Below are 23,658 nucleotides of genomic sequence, written 5' to 3' on the forward strand. Positions count from 1 at the left end.
ATTGCCTGACCTAGAGCACTTGGCCCACTAATCCCCCTGCTCGTAGACCTATTGTAGCCCCTGCCCTAGCAAGCTCAGGGAGCACAATGTCCACGCTATTGATGGCAAGCTCCATCGACGGATTCGGTGGGCCGCCTATCCCGTACAAGGAGGGGCACCTCGACTACTCGCCTCATGTGATGTGTGATTGCGCTGAGAAAGCTGGTCGATTTTTATCTTTGATCGACAAGAACCTGGCAAGGAGGTATATGACATGCATGAGACAGCGGGTAAGTTGCATTTGCTCGATTTGTGCTTGAATATAAGGAGGCAACTCCATTTGGTGGATTTAGGCACTCTGATGCAATGAGGGGGTTTTCGCAACCACAGGCTAGTGGCTGCTACTTCTAGGTCTGGTGGGACAGGGAGGCAACTCCATTTTTTAAGCTTGTTTTGGTTGATTTGCACAATGCTGTTAGGGAACTAAGGAGGGAGAATAGGGTGAGGGCCAAATGTGACTGGGCAAATTGCCCATGGTCTATCTTGTTATCAGATACAAGCAGAACTAAAGGATGGCAGGTCTGTACTTTTAGAGATGAGCACAGTTGTCCACCAAGGAGGGATAATTCATTAGTGACAGAAAAGCTGACATTTAATGTCACGGACTTCGAGACGGTGTATAATGTGATCCTAGGTCGCCCAATGCTGGGTAAGTTTATGGCGGTGGTTCACTATGCCTACCAAGCACTCAAGATCCCTGATCCTAATGGTGCCATTATAGTTAAAGGAGATCAGCGTGCAGCAGTCAAATGCGACAAGCAAAGTCTGGATATGGTCGAACACTTCAGTCGAGTGGCCATCACTCCTAAGGGCGTAAATTCTAAGCGTCAAAGGCACCAAGGTGTTGTCGAGGCCAAAGATTCCAAGCTCGTATGTCTTGCTGGCACTTCTAAATCTGACGACACCAAAGACAAGAACAACAACGACGTCAGCAACAAAAAGACCGATGGTTGCGTCAAGGTAGTGCCCCTCAACCTGTCTGAACCATCCAAGATGGTTAAGGTTGAGATTAATCTTGACCCAAAATAGGAACTCGAGCTCATCACCTTCTCCAGGCAAACCAAGACGTGTTCGCATGGCAACTGTCAGATATGCCTAGGGTCCCCAGGGAGGTGATCGAGTATTGACTAGTTGTTAAACCCAACGCCAAACTTGTGGTGCAGAAGCAGCGAAGATTTGCGGAAGATAGGAAGCGGGCCATCCAGGAGGAGGTCGATAAGCTCCTAAAGGCAGGCTTCATCGAGAAGTGTGTCATCCTACATGGCTCGTGAATCCCGTCCTCGTCAAGAAGGCCAATGGCAGATGGAGAATGTGCGTCGACTTCACCGATCTCAACAAGGCTTGTCCCAATGATCCTTTTCCTCTCCCGTGCATCGACCAGATCGTTGACTCTACAGCAGACTACAAGTTGCTATGTTTTCTAAATGCCTATTCAGGGCATTACCAAATTAGCATGGGATTAGAGGGTGAGGAGAAAACAGCTTTTACTACTCCCTTCGGTGTATTTTGCTATGTAAAGATGCCTTTCGGTCTAAAAAATATTAGTGCTATGTATCAAAGGTGTATTCAAAACTGTCTACAACCCCAAATCGGACGCAATGTAGAAGCATATGTCGATGATGTTGTAGTCAAATCAAAAACCGGAAACGCATTGGTTGACGATCTCAAGGAAATGTTCGACAACCTCAGGAAGTATCGCATGATGCTCAACCCCGAAAAGTGCACGTTTGGTGTGCTGTCCGGCAAGCTTCTCGACTTCCTGGTGTCAATTCGCAGCATTGAGGCCAACCCACGCAAAATTGAGGCTCTTGACCAGATGCGGTCACCTTGAACACTGAAGTAGGTTCAGAAACTAACATGTTGCATTGCTGTTGTTAGTCGATTCATTTCCAGGATGGGCAAGCGAGCAATACCTTTCTTCAAGCTGTTGAAGAAACAAGACCGGTTCGAGTGGACAGAAGAAGCAGAGCGTGCCTTCCAGGACTTAAAAAGATACTTATCATCTTCATTAATTCTTACACCGCCTAACGAAAAAGAGGAGCTCTTTTTGTATATTGCAGTTACCCCACAAGTTGTAAGCATGGTACTGACGATCGAACGGGAATGTCTCGAGAAAAAGGCCAAGGTCCAGAAACCTGTTTACTACGTGAGCGAGGTTGTACACAATGCTAAGCTACGATACCCGCAAGTACAGAAGCTGATATATGCAATATTGATGTCTTCCCGGAAATTATGGCACTACTTTCAAGCGCATAGGATCACCGTCATGACAACGTATCCGCTGAAGGATGTAATACACAATCGGGAAGCTACTGGACGAATCACGCAATGGGTGGTAGAACTAAATGAGTTCGACGTAAGCTACGCACCACGCACAAGCGTGAAATCCAGAGTGTTAGCGGATTTCATCGCCGAATAGACAAGCGTTGAAGAAACAAGGCCAAACATGGTCGAAGATCACCGGACGCTCTTCTTTGATGGATCGCTCACACTCCAGGGCTCGAGGGCTGGCATTATACTCAAATCTTCAACGGCGACGAACTCAGGTACGTTGTTCAATTAGACTTTAGAACTTCTAATAATGTTGCAAAATATGAAGGATTGGTAAACGGGCTCCACATAGCTGCATCACTTAGAATTAAATGACATCTTGTGAAAGGGGACTTATAGCTAGTTGTAAACCAAGTTCAAAAGGAATACTAGTGCTCGGACGACAACATGGCGGCTTACTTACTCGAGGTACGAAAGCTCGAGCAAAAGTTCAAAGGGCTAGAAGTGACGCCATCAAAAGGAGTCATAACTCTGGTGTGGATAAACTTGCTAGACTCGCTTCTTCTCGAGCACTGGTACCCATAGGGGTCTTCGTTGAGAAACTCCTTAAGCCATCTGTCCCGACAGTTCGGCGAACGGCTGCTGCCCAACCCGACCAGCAGTCTGGCCAGGTCAGCGAGGCAGAACCCGCAGACACGGATGTTGCACTGCTCAAATGCAACCAGACTTGGATGACTCCGTACCAAGCCTATCTCGAGGGTCGAGATATCCTTGATGATGATGCGTCTGCAGAGAAAATTGCTCATAAATCCAAGCTCTATGTTTTGGTAAACGACAAGCTCTACCGAAAGGGGAGTAACATAATCTTGATGAAGTGCATCACTCAAGAAGAGGGCAATAAAATATTGCTCGATATCCATGGAGGCACATGTGGTAATCATGCGTCTTCTCGCACCTTGGTCGAAAAAAATTTCCGCCAAGGATTCTATTGGCCGACTGCCCGCTAGGATACTTTTGAGTTGGTCAAAAAAGTGCGAGAGCTGCCAATTTTTTGGAAGGTAGACCACTCGACTAGCCCAAGCTCTACAAATAATTCCTCTTTCTTGGCCTTTCTTCGTCTGGGGCTTGGATATTCTGGGGCTATTTCCAAGGGCCTAAGGCGGTTATAAGTTCCTATTTGTGGTTATCGACACGTTCCCTAAGTGGATAGAGGCCGAACCCGTAGGAAAAATAACTGCAGAAGTGGCCAAGAAGTTCATGAGGAGCATAATTGTTCGATTCGGCATTCCGCATCGAATAATTACGGATAACGGTAGCCAGTTCAGAAGCGGGACTTTTATTGCGTTCTGCGAAGAATTCGGCATCAAAACTTGTTTTGCTTTAGTAGCTCACTCGCAGAGTAACGTTCAAATTGAGCGTGCTAATGGAATAGTCTTGCAAGGCATCAAAACTCGGCTCTTCAACAGGCTAAAACCCTACTCAAAACGCTAGGTAAAAAAACTTCCCTCGGTACAATGGGCCGTTCGTATGTCGACCAATAGGGCCACTAGTGAAACTCTGTTCTTTTTGGTTTATGGAGCGGAAGCGGTGCTCCCGATTGAGTTGCAGTTCGGATCACCTCGAGTGGAAAGTTACTCGGAAGAAGGGCGGGAACAATTACGAGCGAACGACATAAATTTACTCGAGGAGTACCGAGATCGAGCATCTATTTGAGCAGCTAAGTATCAGCAAGCGTTGCGTAAATATCAAAGCCAAAGAATTCAGCCTAGGAAACTCGCTGCTGGGGACCTCGTCCTACAGAATGTACAGAAACAGGCCCAGCGCCACAAGTTATCCCCTAAGTGGGAAAGAGCTTATACAGTAGTCGAAATCACTCGACCTGGATCAGTACAGCTATCTACCCCAAACAGTGAGATACTCGAGCACTCATGGAACATCGATCAACTCCGAAAGTTTCATTCATAGAAAAAGTAGGTTATAGGTAAGTCAATTACATTCGATTTGATTAGCTACTCGATTACATAATTTTTTCTTTTTCCCTCTAATCCGTGTGGCTAGTGTAAAATTGATAGAAAGGATCCGCTTAGCTTTTGCAAATAATGAAGATTCACAACCTCCAAGAGTTTAGAAACGTATGGACCCTTATTCGCCCTTGAACGAGTCGAGGAACCTTTTATACTCCTCCCTCGGACGACAGCTGATCGTTCAAGGAACTGGCCACCGACTAGCATAAGGACCAGGAAAAGTGGCTGAGGCGAAGACCCTACTGGCTGGCATCGGTGATGCCAAGTGATCTTCTGCATGGCGCGAGGAGATCTGGCCGTTGCCGACGGAGAAGACGACCGCGCCTCCTTAGCCGGCGATGACTCAGGGGCTCCACCATCAAAGACCTCGATGGTGGCTTGGTCGATGATCCGGTCAAGATTACCACCATCGTCATTCCTCTCCAGTGCGGAGCGCTGCGCCGTCTAGCTTGAAGCATAGGTCTTGATGTAATGGCGAACGTGCTGAATAAGGGGACATCGACGATCTACGGTGAGCGCTTCTTCCCTCTCCTTCTTAGGCCTGCCACTCAAGTCCTCGTCATCGGAGGATACAATGATGACCTTAGGAGGGACCATGGCGAGAGGCCTAGGGGAGAGGACTTATGGGATTGGCTCACAAAGCGGAGATGGAGTGGAGGCCATGGCTTCAAGCTCTACAAGTTCTAGGAGGTAATGGGTAAAGGAAACAAAGGAGGCGACGTGTAGGACAAACGACTTCAAGTCCCTTCTATTTATAGCAGGGGGAACATGTCGTACTGTGTAAACGTAGCCATCAAGATCCGAAACGATGGTGCCGCCTCAGGCGCGTAGCTTGTTATGGCTTGTCTCATCTCTGCAAAGAGGGATGTGTGGTCATTACAACGCGTCAAATCAAGGTTGCCTTGAAAAACAAGCACAAATGGGAGTGGGTTTTTAATGCCCACCTACTCGGCGGTTCAAGTGCACTCGGTAACCACATTGCAGTTAAAACCATAATGCTCGGGGGCTTGCACTCTCGAGTATTCAGTCGAGAACGGTGCATTGATGCTCATGCTCTACTACTTGTCTTGATTATCACATCAAACAGAGAGTCGGGAGTTACAGCATGCATTTTTTGGTGCTTACGCTCTACTCTCCACTCAATTATTACATCGAGCGTAGAGTCGGGGGCTACATCATGTTTTTTGATGCTTTTGCTTCGCTCTTCGTGTGGTTGTAATATCAATTGAAGAACCGGGAGCTACGTTGTACGATGTTAGTGTTTATGTTCCACTTTACACTCGAATTCAGTCATTGAGCGAAAAGACAGGGGCCACACCAAGTATATATTGATGCATATGCTCTACTCTCTGTCTTGATTATCACACCAAACAGAGAGTGAGGGGCTACATCACATACTTTTGATGCTAGAGCTTTACACTTCATTCGACTCCGTTATCGAGTACATAGTTGAGAGCTATAACACTGCTCTTCGATCAATAGTACATGTATGTCCTTTTCTACTCTCCGATCGAGTAATTTCTTCCTCGAGCATAGAGTCGGGGGCTACATTGTAATACCATATTTCTTTTATACATTTTTTGCAAAATTTTATCTGGCTTTGTGTCGATCACGTTAAATAAAACCAACGGAGGCATGTGTTGGGTCGATGATGGACAACTATACCTTCAGGAGGCCTAACGGCACATAGATTGTCAGATATCTCACGCCTAACGACCAAAAGGGGTTCTAAAGTTCTAGTCTGCCTCGCGTGTGCTCTCTATCGGGTTCATGTTTTTATGCTGATCGAATGCGCTAATTGATCTTTTTAAAGCTCTGTATTAGTCTTTTCCTCACTATTACGGTATTCTCGAGTACTCGAGGGCCGCACATCTAATAGCTTATCTAGTTAAGATTTTACGTGTTGACAGATGCGTAATTGTATGGTCTTGAGAACGATGACAACATGTATATATCAGTTATTGCATCTACTTATACTAATCATATTTCATCAACAAGGGAATAACAGACAAAAGCATAATAGACTGGCAAAGTGTAGTATTGTTGTGGGCATTCTCAGATCATAAAATATACTTTACAAGTGCCAGAGCAGAATGGACCATCAGTCCGAGAGACTCCCCTCACTATCACCACTAGGCAAACTAAGCCTCAACGACTCAACAAAGGCTGGAACTACCGGCTGGACGCTCTTGACAAGTTTTGCGACCTCCTTGCTAGTACAATTAAACCCGACTGTCACCAACGAGGTATCGAGCACGGGATTGTAACTCTTGAGGATACCAAGCAATGTAGCGGCGCTTACAGAGGCTGATTGGGTCATGCGGTCGAGTGTCTGCTCCTTCAGCTCTTGAAGAGCCAGGACAACAACATTCCGCTGAGCAATGGTAGCATCTCTTTCAGTCATCATGGCCTTCTTTTCAGCTCGTGTGGTGTTCACTTGATTCCTGAGTCTCTCTCGATACTTGACGTCATCGTCAATCTTCTTTATTGCGTCAGCAAGAAGTTTTTTCTTGTTGCTACAGAAGGACTCAAGGCCTAAAAAAGGTAAACCGGAAAGTAATTTTTGTTAGTCACCCAATAATCGAATCACATGCTTGTGATCAGGGACAGACTTACGTTCAATTTTCTCCCTCTTGGCTTCAAGCTTCTTGTGGTAGTTGGCCTTGGCGGTAGCTACCTGGGCCCCTGTGACTTGGAGAAGAACCTTTATTGCCGCCCATGGGTCATTGGTTGGGATCAATATTGAGGTTTCATTTCCCTTGAGTTGCAGGTCTTCTTTGGGTGTGCTTGAGGCAAGATCTTTAATCTGAGGAGTTGGAGCCGAGGCCGAGTCAACTGGGGAAGTCAGCCCCGGATGACTGGTCGAGACAATGGCAGCATTGGTTTGCGCCTCGGTCGATAGTCTACAATCAACAGAATAAGGGAAGAGAAAAAAAATTGCCAGTCGACCAGTCGAGATCAGAATCGAGGACAAACCTCTTTGAAATAGGGAAGTGTGAAATGATGCTTGACTTTGGCCTTTTTGTGGTCACCTTCTTTGTTCTTGGTCCGGCAGGCAGAGCTGGTGGAGGAGTTACACATGGATCAGGCAAATCCAAGGCATCAGTAGTCTGCAAAGAACCAGATGATAATAACTTATTATTGAATGAAAGTATGACCAACTAAAGAGCGATAATTCGACTGAAATTATCTCTCTAGACGAGTCATCAGGCATGACGTTCCCTCGAGTTGGCAATTGCGAGGACGCGCTAGACATCCCCTAAAAAAGCCACCCACGCAAAATCGTCATTATTAGAATGACTAAAAGAAAATCGATAACTCGAGAAGAGTTTCCTTTTTGGTTGGGTCATCGAGAGTGGCGGTTGCTCAAGGAGGCGATTGGGCGGATATGCTCGCCGTTCCCTAAGAAAAGGCCACTCATCCAAACCGAATGCATTCAACTATCCACTTAATAATTCAAAAACAATAATAATTTCGATTTCAATACCCGAGGGCTCATTCGCTTGCGCTTGAGAGAGCTCGAATCAGGCAGCAGGTGAGAAGACGGGGACAATCTCTTCGATCGAAGAGACCCCTCAAACTCCTCATTGGCTGATCCTTTCCCCTTGTCGACAGCATCGGCGGAAGAAGTGTCGTCGAGATCAAAGACCTCGCTCGAAAGGATATGTTCTTGGCGGAAGACTAAAGCCTACTGTCATACAGATAAGTCAGATCAAATAGACAATAACTGGTCCTACTTTTCCATTAAGAAAATCCTTACACCTGATCGAGGATTTGCTAAGGAGTAAGGCAGAATGCCACACTCCGATGCGCCGGAAGAGAAAAGCTTGTTAAACCAGGCGGTGACATCCTGTGCAGGCAGGGCTGAAAAAGAGAAGAAATGTTTACTCAACAAAGCTCGAAGGTCATAGCAAAACGAAAAGGGCAAAGTGCTAACTAAACCTTACATTTGGCTACATCCCTGGAAGCATCCTCATCCCCACTATATTCCCAAGCCAGGCGCGTTCGCGCCTTTAAGGGACTTACTCTCTTACTAATAAAGTCTTTGGCCACATGCCACCCAGTTAGGCCAAATTGTCTTAGCATACCAATCCTATTGGTAAAGTAGGTAGTTTGGTCGGACTCTTGGTGCTCTTGTGTCCAAGAAGGATTTTGGACGGGAAAAAGACCTGTATACACTAAAGGAAAACCAATCAGGTCAGGATTGGAGACGTAAAACCAAAGTTGTTTCCAATCCTTCGACCAAGAGGAGGTTAGGGGAACTAAGATATATGAGTTTTTCATTCCACTCCTCAATTGGAAACCACACCCCTCGACACATTTATTTTCGGTAATCCTCTTCAGTTTATAGAAGTACTGAAAAAGATTCAAACTTGGCTCGATGCCAAGGAAAGCCTCACAAAGATGAACAAAAACACTCAACATGGTGACAGAGTTGGGGTTCAGGTGGTGAAATTCAATTTGATCTCGATCGAGCACATTGAGAAAAAACTTGGAAGGAGGGATGTTAAAACCACAATGGAAGAAAGATTCGAAAACTACAAACTTGTGCTCGATTTTGCAGGAAGGGAATCTCTCACCAGATGTCGTCCTCCATTCAACCAGGCTGTGCGGTAGCACCACTCCTTCTGCTTCGAGTTCCGCCAGTCGAGATTCTTGCATCACCGAGGGTGTCCAGGCCTCGATCATGAACCTCGCCTCATGATACTGATCGGGCGAGGCACCGGCGGCTGCTGCGTCTGACTGCTTCTCCGGCGAGGAGGAAGTCGGGATCTCCGAGGAAGAGCTGGGATCCATGGATCTAAAATTCTTTTTGGCGGTGGTGCGTGCTGGGTTGAAGAAAGCTGAAAGGCTTGTGCAGTGGCAATGACGAGGAATGGCCGCTACAAGTCCGGGTCATACGGGTAAATAATAAAAAATTTACCGTCTCTTCGACCATTCTCATCTTTATAACGCTTCGACCAGCGTGAAAAGAGGAATGATGACGACGTGTGAATCTTTGCACGCCCTTTTGCCCGCATTAAATGCGCCTATACCCGTCGTTTCAAATTTCGAAAGGTTTTTTAACTCTACTCGGAGTTGGGTATCGATTAGTTGAGTTCTTTAAATCTTTTTTTTCAAGTCTCAAGTACGGTTAGCCGCAGGGCGCTCGACCCAACTGAACTTCCACTCGATACTCATGGAAGGATCCGTCCATACTCAATTCTTTCGACTATGAGCTTGATCCACTTTACTCGGCCAAGTTTAAACTTGGTGGTACTCGAGTGAGTGCTTATAGAAACCTCTCTTCCTGGTAGAGTTAGGGGGCTACTGTCGAATATCTAACTATAGGGTATATACGCATAAGAAGTATATTACACATAGACAGGGTATGTACAACGCTTATTAGACAGCTCTAGATATCACGGAACCGAGTCAGCGGTACCTGATACACCTAGAATCAAGGAAGTACATATGAGGAAGGTTTAGATTAGTTACCCAACCCGATACGATTAGTATTCAAAATGGATTTATCTACTTGGACGTCAAGGAAGACAACTCCCTATTAACTATGGCTGGATAGGAGTCGGTACCTCGTCCCCTATATAAGACGAAAAGGCTGGGGGAGGAGAAAGGAGGAGATAACTCGAGGCAAGCATCAAGACCTAGCAGAGGAGATACTCGGCGACTTGAGCCTTAGGATAGATTAAATCCGGTCTACTCTTTGTAATATTTTTAACCACATTGCTTGTACTTGAGATCATCAATATACGACAGCAACACCCTCACAGGACGTAGGGTATTACTCTAATCGGAGACCTGAACCTGTATACATCGTTTGTCTCGTTTCGTGATTAATCCCTACACTCGAAGGTATCCAATCAATTTACGAACATATTATCGAAAACTAATCTTCAACATCTACCAGTTCTAGAACCCGTAGGAATAATTTAGTGGCATTCGCACCGTCTTGGTTGTACCGGTTACGAATACAATTTTTCAACGGGTACAAAAAACATGTTATGTACTAGTGAACACTCACCCTTACGTAGAGGATCTCTCAGGCCTTAGACATGGAATAGGTGTGGGCTGTAATTTATTTGAACTCGGGATCTTTATATTTGATACCATATTAAGTTGTATACATCAACTAATTTACCTAAAATTTTAAGCTGATGAGGAAAGATGAACAATTTATTTATACTTCAATAAACTTTGTATCACCATTGATTTATAAACATGTTTGTATGTCATTGGTGCTTACAACAGCAAAATAATATGTTTATGAACTGACATAAAAAATTGTATGCAAATTAAGTGAAAACATATTTAAATTCCTCCCACTTACTTCACATGTGCAATCATCGATCTTTTCTTCATAAATCACAATAATATAGTTAGGGCATGTACAAAGGGGGCCTTTTAATACGAAGTAATATAGCACATTGACATGTGGGCCTAGTGGTATTGTTTTATTAATTACTAAAGACAGTGCACTATATATATGGTCTTTAAAATTGTTTTTTGTGATGTAGAGGCAGGCAGGCAGCACCTGTCTCAACTGTTGTAGATGCCCATAGTTGACAGTGGTCCCGATGCGTAAAGAAGTACATCTAGTTAATTTTTGATATTATCATCATATACCCGACTGTATATATAGGATTATCAGCAAGGTAATAGCTACACAAACAGGAAGAGAATCCAGCGAGCGACGCCAGGCGCTCCCATTGGCAAGTACACACACTCTCCACTCACAGATGAACAATCAGAATCAACAAACACACTTTGCATGCATAGTTAAATAAATGTCATTACTAGTCGTCCTGGTCGCGCACAGGGTTTGGTTGGGTGGACTCGTAAATGTCAAGTGCCTTGTTCTTGCGGGGCAGGATGCCCTTCAATGAGGGCCAGTTTCTAGGAACTATCTCCTTGGGGCCCCCAATGATATAGTGATTCGTTTCCCTAGGGGTGAAGTGAAACAGAATATAGTTGTTATCCTTGAACAGGTAGGCGTCTTTGGACACATGAGAAGCAAGGGCAGCTCCAATGTCTCTTGCAAACAAGTAGCAGTTGCTAAAGCACTTGAACCCATCCGTTATGGCGCGTATCTCGATCAGGATTAGCTTGGAGTAGTCGATGAGAGCATACTCTGAGCCTTTGAACAGGTAGGCTTCCCCGGTCACAGTGGATTCAAATGCAGCATCTATCCCCTTCTCAAAGTTGGTCCCTTTGAAGAAGGGAAACATCTGCCTGATGGTTTTAGGACCTTGTATAATCCGATCCCTAGTGGTCCGTGGCGCAAAGTTTATCCTTGCACAAAGATTCCCAGAAAAGATCATTGCTTCACTACGAGCACAGAAAAGCCCATCATTGTCATGGCAACCAAAAGCAGCATCTATCCCGTGCTCGGCAAAACAAGTGCCCACAAGAGAGTGGAAAATATTGCCTATGTACCTTAGGCCGCTGATTATTTTGTCATCTCTTGTTGCAGGACCGTAGTTCATGACAACATTCTCTTCCTTGATGAAAATATAGGCTTCATTCTTCCGTGTAGAGCGAAATGCTGAGTCGATGTAGTTGTCAACATCAGTGGCTCCCTCTGTATAATACTCATTCACCTCATCATTTGCATCGTCCACTGACATCTGTCGCTCTGGGACTTCCTGAATTACTAGTTTCCTCCTCTGATTATTTTCATCCATGTAATGGCAAACTGGGCTCTGTATTCTGAGCCTCCTCGCTGGATGTGAATTAGGATTGAAATTCCTGTTTCTGTATAGAATGGTATTCACTCTTCTCCGTCTTGTATATTTGCTGCGGCAGGAGATGTATGTTTATTTGTTACAAATGACAACTTGTAAGATATGCTCAATAAAACAGGTTCATGTAATATGATTGCAAATGTAACAAGAGAGAACGAGTCCATCCTTCATGGTCAGTATTGTAATTGTCTCCCCACAAAAAAAAAAGTATTGTAATTGTTGCCGACTTTTTTTTTTGCCCATTAAGAAGTCTTTTGTGGGAAAGACATTTTTTTTTTTTTGGCGTAATGAAGACAAAGTTTTGGTGAAAAGTCAACAACCGAACATTCACTTTGATTTTCTGTCCAATTTTAACTTTTTTGTGCCTTTGTTTTACTTGGTAAGTCCGGAGGGAAGCCATTTTGAGGTATTTGTCTTCCCAACACACAAGAGTCTTCTTATTAGGTTTTACTGGGCAAATTGTGTTCTACCGTCAAATGATTACGTGAGAGCATATGTGCTCCAAATGCTTTCAATAAATTTCTTATCCCCCTCTACACCATAACAAAAGTTTTGAGAAATCATTAAAAGTTGCGATACCATAAGTTAAGGTTGCAATATCATAAGGTTTAGGTGGTAAAGAAACACCTGTCATTTGTGAGTTCGAAAATTTGCGCAGATCGAATATATTGAGGAGCAATGCCGGCAGGAAAGGCAACCTCATCTTGAGCACTGTAGCTATATCTGTTGCCCAATGTTTGAGAAACCCATATTCCTCCAGGAGCATATATCTCATAACGGTATAAGAGATGTACACTGCCAGGGTTGACACTGGGATACCAGGAGCTACTTATGGTAGTGCTAACATAGGCATGAGTTGTGTCCCTTCGAGTGTCCAGAGGCCTCCCGCCGCTAGTTACATAACGCTCCAAATTGAAGTAAGTTTCATCTGAAGCGCCTTTGTCTTGACGCCTTGCTTCGAATCCATTTTGAAACACGAATTCATATGGGGCTTTATCCCATCGGAACACATGGCGCATGGTATCTATTTCTCCGTCACTACTTCTGTACTCAATGTCAGGCAAATTTGAAGAAATCGAGCACCTGAAATGAGTAGGAAACGCCCAAAGAAAATGTTAAACGATAACATCATTACATTACTGGCTTAAACCAAAACTAGAAAAATATATTTGAGTTAAAAATTTAAAACAATGAGGAAATGGAATTAAGCTAAGAAAGGTCCATCAAGATGTCGGCTGGGAATGTTAAAGTATAACCTGCCCTTTCTTATCATCTTAAGCTTTTAGGTGGAGTACTTGTTAACCTATGTAACATAATATGGTATAAGAGCCAAGAGTCTCGAGTTCAAATCCAGCCTGATGCAATTAAATAAAAATTATAGTCCACTTCTATTCCACATCAACTCAACAGGGGAAAAGAATATCAAAATCTAGTAAAGTACACCCGACAACATGTAGTCACACTACATGACAAATTCACATTAGTGACGGGTGATAATCCTTATTAGTAACGTCACTCTTAATGTGTCACTAATATCGACTTATCAGTGACGGGTCTGGATCCATCACTAATGATACACATTAGTGATGGGTCTGGATCCGACCCGTCACTAATAACTATACATTAGTGATAGGTCTAGACTCAACCCGTCACTAATGACAAACATTAGTGGTGGGTCTAGATCTGATTTGTCACTAATGACTCTACATTAGTGGCAGATCTAGTCCTAACTTGTCACTAATATGTGTTTTAAAAAATAAAAAAGAGGAAATAATTTTTAGTCTGAAAAAAATTTGATACCCAACCAAGCACCTAACAAGTCATTGCTCACCCAACCGCACCCGACCATTCACAAGTAGCGCGATTCCAAGACTCGAACTCACGACCTCAGAAGTAAGCTTTGTGCGCGTGACCCTTTTAACAATCTCACCTCTCATTCGTTGTTGAGTATAATAGCAAAATCAATCCTTTTGATATCTTCTGATTGAACGTTTAAATAGTTATTTGAATATCTAAATGATCTTAAATGAAAATTTTGTCAACTACAAAGTTGTAGATCTCGTCGAGTTCTACAATATTCATATAAAGTTTGTCTCCATCCGACTCCGTATGAAAAAGTTTATGCTCAACCCGTGCAGTGTTTATTAAAATAGCCATAACTTTTGTATATGGAGTCCGATTTCGACATTTGACCTGTACTTCGATGCTAACGAGGAGACGCATCTGAAAAAAATACATATCTTTAGATCTGTACCTTTCTTGACCAAAAAAGGCTTAGAAGAACTTTGATAGGAGCTGGATATTTGGTTGTATAAATTCTAACTCTTTGAATTTATAATTTTTAACTTTGTGACTCTGTGTGTGTCTTTTTCGATGATTTCTACTAGTTTTATATTAGATCCAACACTTTAGTTTGTAGTCTTGTGTGTGGTTTATTCGATAGTCTTTATATATATTTATTTATGCATCTATATGGCTTCAAATAAAAAGTGATCAACTACAAAGTTGTAGACCTCATCGAGGGCTATAATTTTCATATGAAGTTTTTCCCCATCTGAGTTAGTATAAAAAGTTATGAATTTTTTACCCAATCATCTATGACTCGGGATCCGACCAGTCATTAGTGACAGGTCACCTAAATGCCTATCACTAATGAGTCAGCTATTAGTAACGGATGTCTTTATCACCTGTCACTAATGAGCGTGCCCTCTCTACCCATCACTAATGACTGATTCATTAGTAATGAGCCTTTAGGTAACCCGTCACTAATGAGTGTGCTCTCTCTACCAGTCACTAATGACACCATCATTAATGACGAGCTTTGAGGTCACGTGTCACTAATGAGTGTGCTATCTACCCGTCACTAATTATTCCATCATTAGTGATGGATTTTGAGGTGACCCGTCACTATTATCTTTAGTGACAGGTTATTATCTCGTTGTCACTAATAACCCCTCATTAGTGACAGGTCTTGGTCAAGTCTTAATCCGAGCCACACATTAGTGACGGGTCGTTATTTAACCTATCACTAATAGTGCATTAGTGACGTATACTGAGCGGTCGTCACTAATATCTTGTCTCTTTTGATGATTTCTTACGTAATGTCAACATATGAAGGAAATATTTAGCAAAATAAAGCACAAGGCAAACTATTATGCAAATCATTAGCGAGATATCTAGAATGTCAGCAAAGAAGCACCAAACTAAAAAATAAAAATATACTCCCTCATTTATTCGTCAAATACATTTCATTAAAAAGCATTTTACTAGTACAGAAAACGTCATAAGGAATACCACTATCTCTACTGGTTTTGCAAAAACCGGTAGGGATAGTGTATCCCTACTGGTTCTTGGCCCCAATGGTCGAAATAGTCATTGGAGGGCTTAAGAACCAGTAGGGATAATAGCTCTTCCTACTGATTTGCAACAAAAACCGGTAGAGATCGTATTTCTACCGGTTTTTTCAAAAAACAGTAAGAATGAGGCAGCTTTTCCTATCGGTTTGCAACAAAAACTGGTAGGATAGTATTCCTACCGTTTTTTTTAAAAAAATAGGACTTTTTCTACCGGTTTGCAACAAAAACTAGTAGTGACTATTCCTACCGGTTTTTGGAGTATTTGTACCATCTTCATCCTACCTGCTCAAAAACTAGTAGGAATGGGGGTTTTGATCCGGTAGCACGGGCGGATCCAGGGCCTGTGCTGGGGGGCTGCAGCACGGGCCCAGCCCACAAAGCTCAGGAGGAATAAAGGAGAAAATCTAGAAAAAATCTAAGAAATCCCTCTCACATAGCACGGGTCCAGCCCAAAAAAACTTAAGAGCAAAAGGCCCAGCACCCCACCCTAACATGGGCTGGATCCGCTACTGTCCGGTAGGGATGATGAATTCTGTACTAGTGTTTATAGAAGTGAATAGAAAGTTGTTAGTCAAAATCAATTGCATGCTCTCAGTTTCTAAAACTGTAAATAATACTGGTAATGGACATTGAGGTTGTAGGTGTTTGTTCATGAGTTCAAATCAACAATACACCCCGACAAAATAAAATGAAAGTTTGAGTGATTGAGAAATGAGCTTACCGTAGGCAGATTGTGTGTTCTCACGGTCACAGATAGTGAGGAGTATCTTGTCCCCGGAATATATATTGTCGTGCTGAATTGTGTAGGTGGGAAGAAGTGTCCCATAAAAAAAAATGTTGTGTAATATGCGGTCCAGTCAATTATTTATAATTCAATGAATTTTCAAGTTGTATATTTTTTGGATACATTACAGCTTCCACATGAACCCAAATTTTTACAAGCCAATAAGTCTTTATAGATGATGAGTACCTGACATTATAATTGTAGATTGCTTCTATTAGGGATTGAGCTGCAAGTTCATCTGTTCTGTTCACAGGTTGACGAAAGAATGCAGCAGCACCTCGCCATGGCGAGTCTGGTGATATCGACATTAATAAGTTTGAGCTCTTGATCGATTACCTGCAACTGCAAATATGTACAATAAAACATCTTTTCGTGGTGCATCTGCATACTTAGACCATAAATTGCTGCAATCAAAACCAACTTATGAGTTATGATACTTAAAAAATTATATGGTCTGTGAGACTTGTGTAATCTCTATTAAACTCATGAAGAGACTAAGTAGTACAATTTATATGCTCCACCTGCGGGGTAACCTACAGAAAGCCAAGTATCAGTTATGACATCTGGTGAAACTTGTTTGCACAAAACTTGCAATTCAAGGCGTAGTCCATTGTTCAAGTTGTAAATGAGTGAAGCTTGATGTTCTAGGTAGATGTTCAATTTAACAGTCTTCACTGAAACACTGGTATATCAAACAACAGTGGGAAACAAGCAAATCTCTATGGGACTTTGAGATCTGACGAGGGATTGTTAAAATTATAGGGACTCATATAATTTTAATAATTCTCAATAAATCTCAAATGCCCATATTGTAGAGAGACAGCCCATGATGAGATCCACCTTTTATTAGTACCATGTTACTAATAGAGGTGGATGTAAGGTTTTTTCTCCTTATATATATCTAAAGACCACCACCTTATTGGAGTGAGAAGATAGACTACTAATGAGAGTAGCTCTCAATTTGGAAACGCTCTTATTACTTGAGTCTATAAAAAAATTAGGGTTTTTTTTTTGCCTCTTCCTCTTGCTGTTGCGATGTCACTGTAGTCTACTCCATCCCGACATTGGCGTGCACGGGCAATCGGGAGAGCAGGTCTTTGAAACTCTCGCTCTTGAGATTTTGCACCGAGAGAGGGTGAATAATATTTTTGGGAAAATATCAGTGCGACTGCTCAATTTTCGCACCACGGCTCGTCTTTATGGTCGTTTGGGCGCCACTCGTTGTCATCGTCAATAAATCCGACGCGTCGTCAGCAGGATCGATCGTGTCGTTAACACAGTGTAACCTACATTCTCAGTAATCTTCATAATGCAATATCAGTACGTAAAAACTATGTCACTCATACTTTATTTCATGCGATCTCTAATTTTAAGTATAGTAGATCTAAGCTTATACAATACTATCATAGACATATCTATATTATACTCCGATAACATGAACATATTAGTTTATCAGTTTACGCTAATAAATTATTTATAGATTAAATTAAATCTATAAGTGCCTTATTTTCCAACACAAATGAAAGCAACGCTATGACAAAATCTACCAAACTTGATCAAGTTTTAAATCAAGGATATAATTAAAAAACACAACCGATAAAGGCCATATTGTTGTGCGACCAGTCTAATGGCAAAAGGCTAGTTTTAAGAGCATGCCAGTGACATACTCTCTCTGATTGTAAATATAGGTCGTTTTAGTCTCATCAACTATTCTCTAAATATAAGTCATTTTTGAATTTCTATACAATTTTTTCTCTTTTGTTCCTTTGCTACCCTTGTTTAATAAATACTATCACTCTCACAAATAAATGAGTTCTCTTTTTCAATGCAGAATAAATAAAGGGCAACAAGGTCATTTGATCTATTTTTTTAATCTCTGTGCACAAGTCTAAAACGACCTACATTTGCAATCAGAGAGAGTACATACTACTTCTGTTCATTTTTACTTGTCATTTAGCACATTGACATGATCTTCAATACACATGTTTTAACATTACTTTATATAATTATTTTGTAATAGAATTTGTTAAACATATAATCATACGAAAAACTTTCATGGCGAATCCACTTATATCAGTTGCATATGTCCAATCCGAGCAATTTTATGTGTATTAATGGTCAAATTTTTTAAGTTTGACGGTACATATTCTAAAACGATATCTATTTGAAATTTGAGAATGTAAGTAGTATAAAAATATATTTTTTCAAATAAAAAGAGTTATAAATTGTGATGATGATTTTCATAACAAATCTAGTATCATTAACCTTTTGTTGTCCATCTATATAATTTTTTTATTATTGATAGTCAAAGTTAAAAGATTTAATTTAGGATAAATTAAAATTGACTTATATTTGAGATGGAAGGGACTGTTAAGAAGCCCCGGCTGCCCAGAGCAAAGACTTTGGTTTCGGATAAGAAAGTGGCAGCAGCGAGAAAAAGTCTACCTGAAAGAATCGTCGGTAACCGATCGATTAGGTCCGCCCCGTATTCATCAATCGATCAATTTTTGGTTAAATTTAAATTTAAAATTTAAAAAAAATCAGAATTTGATAAAATTCGGCCGGTTTCTACTAGATTACTGTACTGTTATCATGGTTTTCACAATAATCATTAGGAGCCGTTTTCGAAGATCAAACACATTTGTAAATCCTAGGGGCCACTGATTTTCTCTTCAACTAGCCAGATTGTCCATAAAAAAATAGCCAGGTGGCTCTCTCTATCTCCTTCCCTTGTCTTGTTCGTTCCTCCATAGAAAAACACATTCATGGTTGCCACTGTCCGCCGGCGGGTTCCTATGCACCGTGGCCACCACCACGGGTTTCTTTTTCCCCGCGCGGCCGCCTTTGCCTTTCCTGGAGGCACCGCCTACTCCCTCCGGCTCCACAGCTGCGCTACGGCGCCGCCCGCGCCTACCTCACCATCAGCGCCACCGCCGCCCACCGCAAAGAAGACGGTATGGAAACGCTCGAAATCCCGTTTTCATCTTGAGCCTCTAGATAACTGAGTTGCAAATTTCAATACTTTGAGTTCAAAGCTGTTTGTTCCCACTGCCCTTATTAGAAGAAAGAATCTGGATCTAAAACACCAATTGGTTAGCGTAGTGATAATTAGACATTCATATTCGAGGCCTATAGATGGAATGGTAGCATTGCTTTTCAGTTTTCCTCGATAGGTCGTTTTAGATTTGTGCATAAGGATTAAGAAAGTAGATCAAATGATTTTATTGTTCTTCATTTATTCTGCATTGAAAAAGATAACTTATTTATTTGTAAGAGTGGTAGTATTTATTAAATAAGGGTAAGACGAGAATAAAAAAGAAAAAAATATATAGAAGTTCAAGAAAGACTTATATTTAGAGAATAGTTGGAGAGACTTAAAACAACCTACATCTACATTTGTAATTAGATGAAGTATGTTCTAATCACTTAATAATTGAGCCCAAGACTAACCAGGCCCAGTTCTGTTGTGTAGTCATGTCCTCAGTGTGAGTTCAGAGTTTGTTGAGCTCTTGATCAAGCAAGGCGGAGGCGTGGCGCATGTTCAGCTCGCGAGTGCTGGAATCGGTCAGGAGGTTGTGATCGTGTGGAGAGTGCGTGAGTGCCTACGGACCAATAAAAGAAAAAACCCAAAAAGAAGGGGATCAGTTTTGACCCCTGACGAAACCATCTCCCAGCTCATTCGTTTTTCGCCAAGCTCGCTCGTTTCTGTGCACGCGCGTTCGCAGCTCGCCGGAACGTCCGGTGTCGCACTCCGTCTGCACGCCGGAACGTTTCGCAGCGACAACAGTTGTACCTATGGTCTTGCAACTGAGGCCATCTTCAGTTCACGCGTCTGGCAGCGCTAGCTCTATGGAGGCCATCTTCAGTTCACGCGTCTGGCAGCGCTAGCTCTATGGAGGCCATCTTCAGTTCAGGTTGCCAGCAAGACAAGCTTCAATTCCCGACGTTTTGCACTTGACAACGCCGGCCGGCCGTTTACACGTCTTGGATCGGTCTTTGCTTCGCTAGTTCGATGGTTGTTGCCTTTTCGGCAGAGAACGTACGTAGCACTGCTCAGGTCAGGACAGGTACGGTGCAATAATATATATAATCTCCAACTCCAAGAGAGGATGGGAAGGCGAAAATAATCCCCAAATCTTGAGATTTAATGTTATGTGCTTCAAGAGAATAGATCATAGAACACGCACTGTTGAGGAGCTTGATGCTGGACAACCCAAAGAACAACAGCTAAAGAAAGCTATATATGTGCATAGTTTTTCGTGTGCACAGCAGGGTTGAACTCTAGAATTAATTATCCTACTCGCGTCGTAACTAAAACATGGTTATTTCCCAATCACTAATCGCATCTAGCTTGGACTAGGAGTATTAATTCAACAAGAAACCCACACAAGAAGAGAGAGAGAGAGAGAGAGAGAGAGAGAGAGAGAGAGAGAGAGAGACGCAAGGCAAGCGAGGCATCATGCGTTCAGATCTCACGCGGCAACCCAGACGCACGCACGCACCTGCGGTGGCCATCTTGTGCTGGAACCGCTCGACGACGGCAGGAGGCCGAGCGTTCCCGTCGTCGTTGACCCCGACCGTCCTTCCTCACGGCCGAGCAGTGGGAGCACGCCGGCCTGGACGCGACGCGCGCGGTCAATGAGCAGCTAGCACGAGGTGGAGATGGAGGGAGGCAGACGAAATGAAGACGAGGAGACGAAATGAAGCGTTTGTGGACAGCATTTTGTCTTGTCGGTTTTGAGTGACATGTGGAGAACCAAGCCAGGCCAGGCCACTTGTGGGTGCAGCTGAGCTGATTCGTGCTCCATACCAATCAGCTAGCTCCAGCACTGCTCGGATCTGAATTATTGGCTCACAGGTCTCACTGTATAGCTAGTGATGATGATGTAGGAATTAGATGATATTTTTCTATTTGGATCACTAAAATATCTTAAAACTCAAGTGAAAGTAAAAATAAAGAGAAATTTTAACAAGAGAAATCGAGGCAACACGATTTCACAGATGGTATATGAATCATAGGTTATATTTAAGATTAATCTATGTGTCTTAACACTCGAAAGATCACAACTTAAAAAAAAAAAATGAACAATAAGCAATAAAACTCTTCAAATTGATTGTCTAGAGGCAATAAAATTCAAGACCCCATCACATAAGCGTGTGTATATGAATTTTATATCTCTAGCAACAAGAACGACCTCACAAGATGTTGAAATTTCAGCTAAAAAATCAAAACAAAAATCAAAACCGAAAACCGAAAAATTTGCAAACTTGCAAGCGAAACAATAAAGAGAAACTAGAAGAGGAGAATTTAAGCATATGCAAAAATATAAACTTCATTACTCAAAGAGGTCCACCCTATTTTAGACGGATTACAAAGATTTATCTCTCAAAACTCTCACCTGATACATAGACTAAATACTCATCATTGTCTTCTCTAAAATCCTAACTCTAAGCTCTCAAATATGTGGTATAAGGGGACTCAAGTGGCTGGTTCAAACTCTCTTGTAACTCCATCGCTCTATTTATAGGCTAAAAAACTTGATCTTAAGTTTTATAGTTTTTTTCCCAAAATATCTCTCTTATAGTACACTTCTACCTACCACCGAGGGTAATTTAGTCTATTTTCTTTTTCATTCATCGGATGTCCGCGGTGACTTCACGACTTAGCTTCGCCTCGACACAAACTTCGCGATAGTGTCTCGTACTCCTCCAGTCCTCCCACGGTTTTGAGGTAAAACCGCGAAACCACTGCACACTTCTCAAAACGTGACTCGACACCTTACGCACACCTTAAGCAAGTGTTTCGATGTTGACACGTGTACTCCGTCATACGATCCTAATCGTCGGTAAGTCTCTCCCGCTCCCGATCCCTCGAACCATCTTGTCACTTGCACCGGTATCCCCTTCGCTTTACTTTGTTAACATGCTGTTTTCATCCGCCTTCCTTACTTTGCTTGACCTCCACGTGTTCAGCCAGAATCATTTTTGACTCTGTCCGGCCTTCTTAATCGTCCGACACCAAGCACTCTGTTTGACTTCGATCATCCCGTCATTGATCACCAAGTTACATCAATCGCATGCACACCATGATATAATCACTTGCACACCATAAGATAAACAAACACATATATCTAACTCTAATTCCAGTTAGTCCATAATCAATATACTCAAATAAAATCCCTAATTAATTCAAATCACATCAAAACTCATGTAAAACCGAAAATCATTAAACTAAATAAATATCAATATCAAACACTCTATCATAAACAAACCAAAACGCATTTCATAATTTTCTCAGATGCCATTGCATTTCAGACAGAGAGCAGCAGATCCGAATTCCATCTACTGTACTGTGGAGAGGTCCAGGAGCTGTCATTGGCCCACGTTACAGATTGCCCAACTCAACCAAGCAAATCGTCAACCAATAGCTGATCTACATCTTTTGATACAATATTTTCTCCACCTAGCTGCTACCATCTTTTGATACGTGCCGATATGCTACCTGTAGTAGGCCTTAGGACCTATTGTTATTTTGCGTATCGATATGTTCTGTGTTTTATAGATGATATTTAAAAAAAAATTTATAATTTTTTTATATGATCTTAAATGAAGATGATCTTTATGTAAAAATTGTATCTATCGATGATATCTATAACTTTATAGTAGAATATTTTTCTATTTAAATCTGTTTAGATATTAAAAAATTATTATAAATTTCAGAACTGAAAACTGAAGGAGTTGATCTTCTCTTCCTCTACGCTAGGAAAGGGGATAAGCTTCCTCGTCCATGCCCTAAAAATTGGAGGGTGCTTCATGGTCCGGCAGCCTGCGAATAACAAGGTGCGGAGTATAACACATCAGACCAAATGAAGATATTCCCTTCGCATGCATAAAATAAAAATATTTGGATTACAAAACCAAGCTACTTCTAAATCCCTTCCGCGCTGTGCGGTCCAGATTTAATTTGCTATCAATGGTCACCGCTATCAATGGTCACCAATTTTTTTTGATTTTCGGTCTTGCTGGTGCCCCCCCCCCCCCCCATTTTTTTTAATCCAATTTTTTTCCATGGTTGGAATTAGGTTTAAAAATCCTCCCTGGATGTTTAAAAATGTTTTGTTAAAAGTTTGGAATTTTCGGTTGAAAGCTCAAAGTCATGGTGAATTATGAATTAAGGGTCTCTTTGAATTGGTTAAGGTTTGGGTGATCAGAACCCAGGGGAGTCAATATCATTTATTAATTAGGTTGCTTTTATAATGGTAAGTAGTAGGTTGCTTTCTTGGCAAATAACCCCTGAGTTAGCCTTTCTTGATAATAGCCAATATAGCATAAACTTCTCACACTTGCTGAGTACAACTTTGTACTCAATCTTGCTTCTTGCCCTTTTCTTCCATAATCACTACTCAAAAGATAACCATGAAGATTGGATGAAGTACCTAGAC

General features: G+C 42.1%; 1 protein-coding gene across 4 annotated transcripts; it reads right to left on the minus strand.

Moving 5' to 3' along the window:
* Positions 1-10,914: 10,914 nt before the first annotated feature.
* Positions 10,915-20,955, minus strand: LOC133909717 (uncharacterized). Of its 4 annotated transcripts, XM_062352276.1 has the most exons (5): positions 20,719-20,955; positions 16,403-16,558; positions 12,704-13,159; positions 11,769-12,128; positions 10,915-11,660 (listed from the first exon to the last, which is right to left on the minus strand). In XM_062352276.1, the coding sequence occupies exons 2-5, from the start codon at positions 16,522-16,524 to the stop codon at positions 11,129-11,131; spliced, it is 1,470 nt and encodes a 489-aa protein (XP_062208260.1). In that variant the 5' UTR covers positions 16,525-16,558; positions 20,719-20,955; the 3' UTR covers positions 10,915-11,128. The 4 variants fall into 4 exon arrangements, with proteins under 4 accessions (XP_062208260.1, XP_062208259.1, XP_062208258.1 ...); XM_062352275.1 differs by having other exon boundaries at positions 10,915-12,128; positions 16,403-16,552; positions 20,719-20,954; XM_062352274.1 differs by having other exon boundaries at positions 10,915-12,128; positions 20,719-20,954.
* Positions 20,956-23,658: the final 2,703 nt, after the last annotated feature.

The sequence above is a fragment of the Phragmites australis genome, chromosome 2, assembly GCF_958298935.1.
Source record: "Phragmites australis chromosome 2, lpPhrAust1.1, whole genome shotgun sequence".
Taxonomy (NCBI): domain Eukaryota; kingdom Viridiplantae; phylum Streptophyta; class Magnoliopsida; order Poales; family Poaceae; genus Phragmites; species Phragmites australis.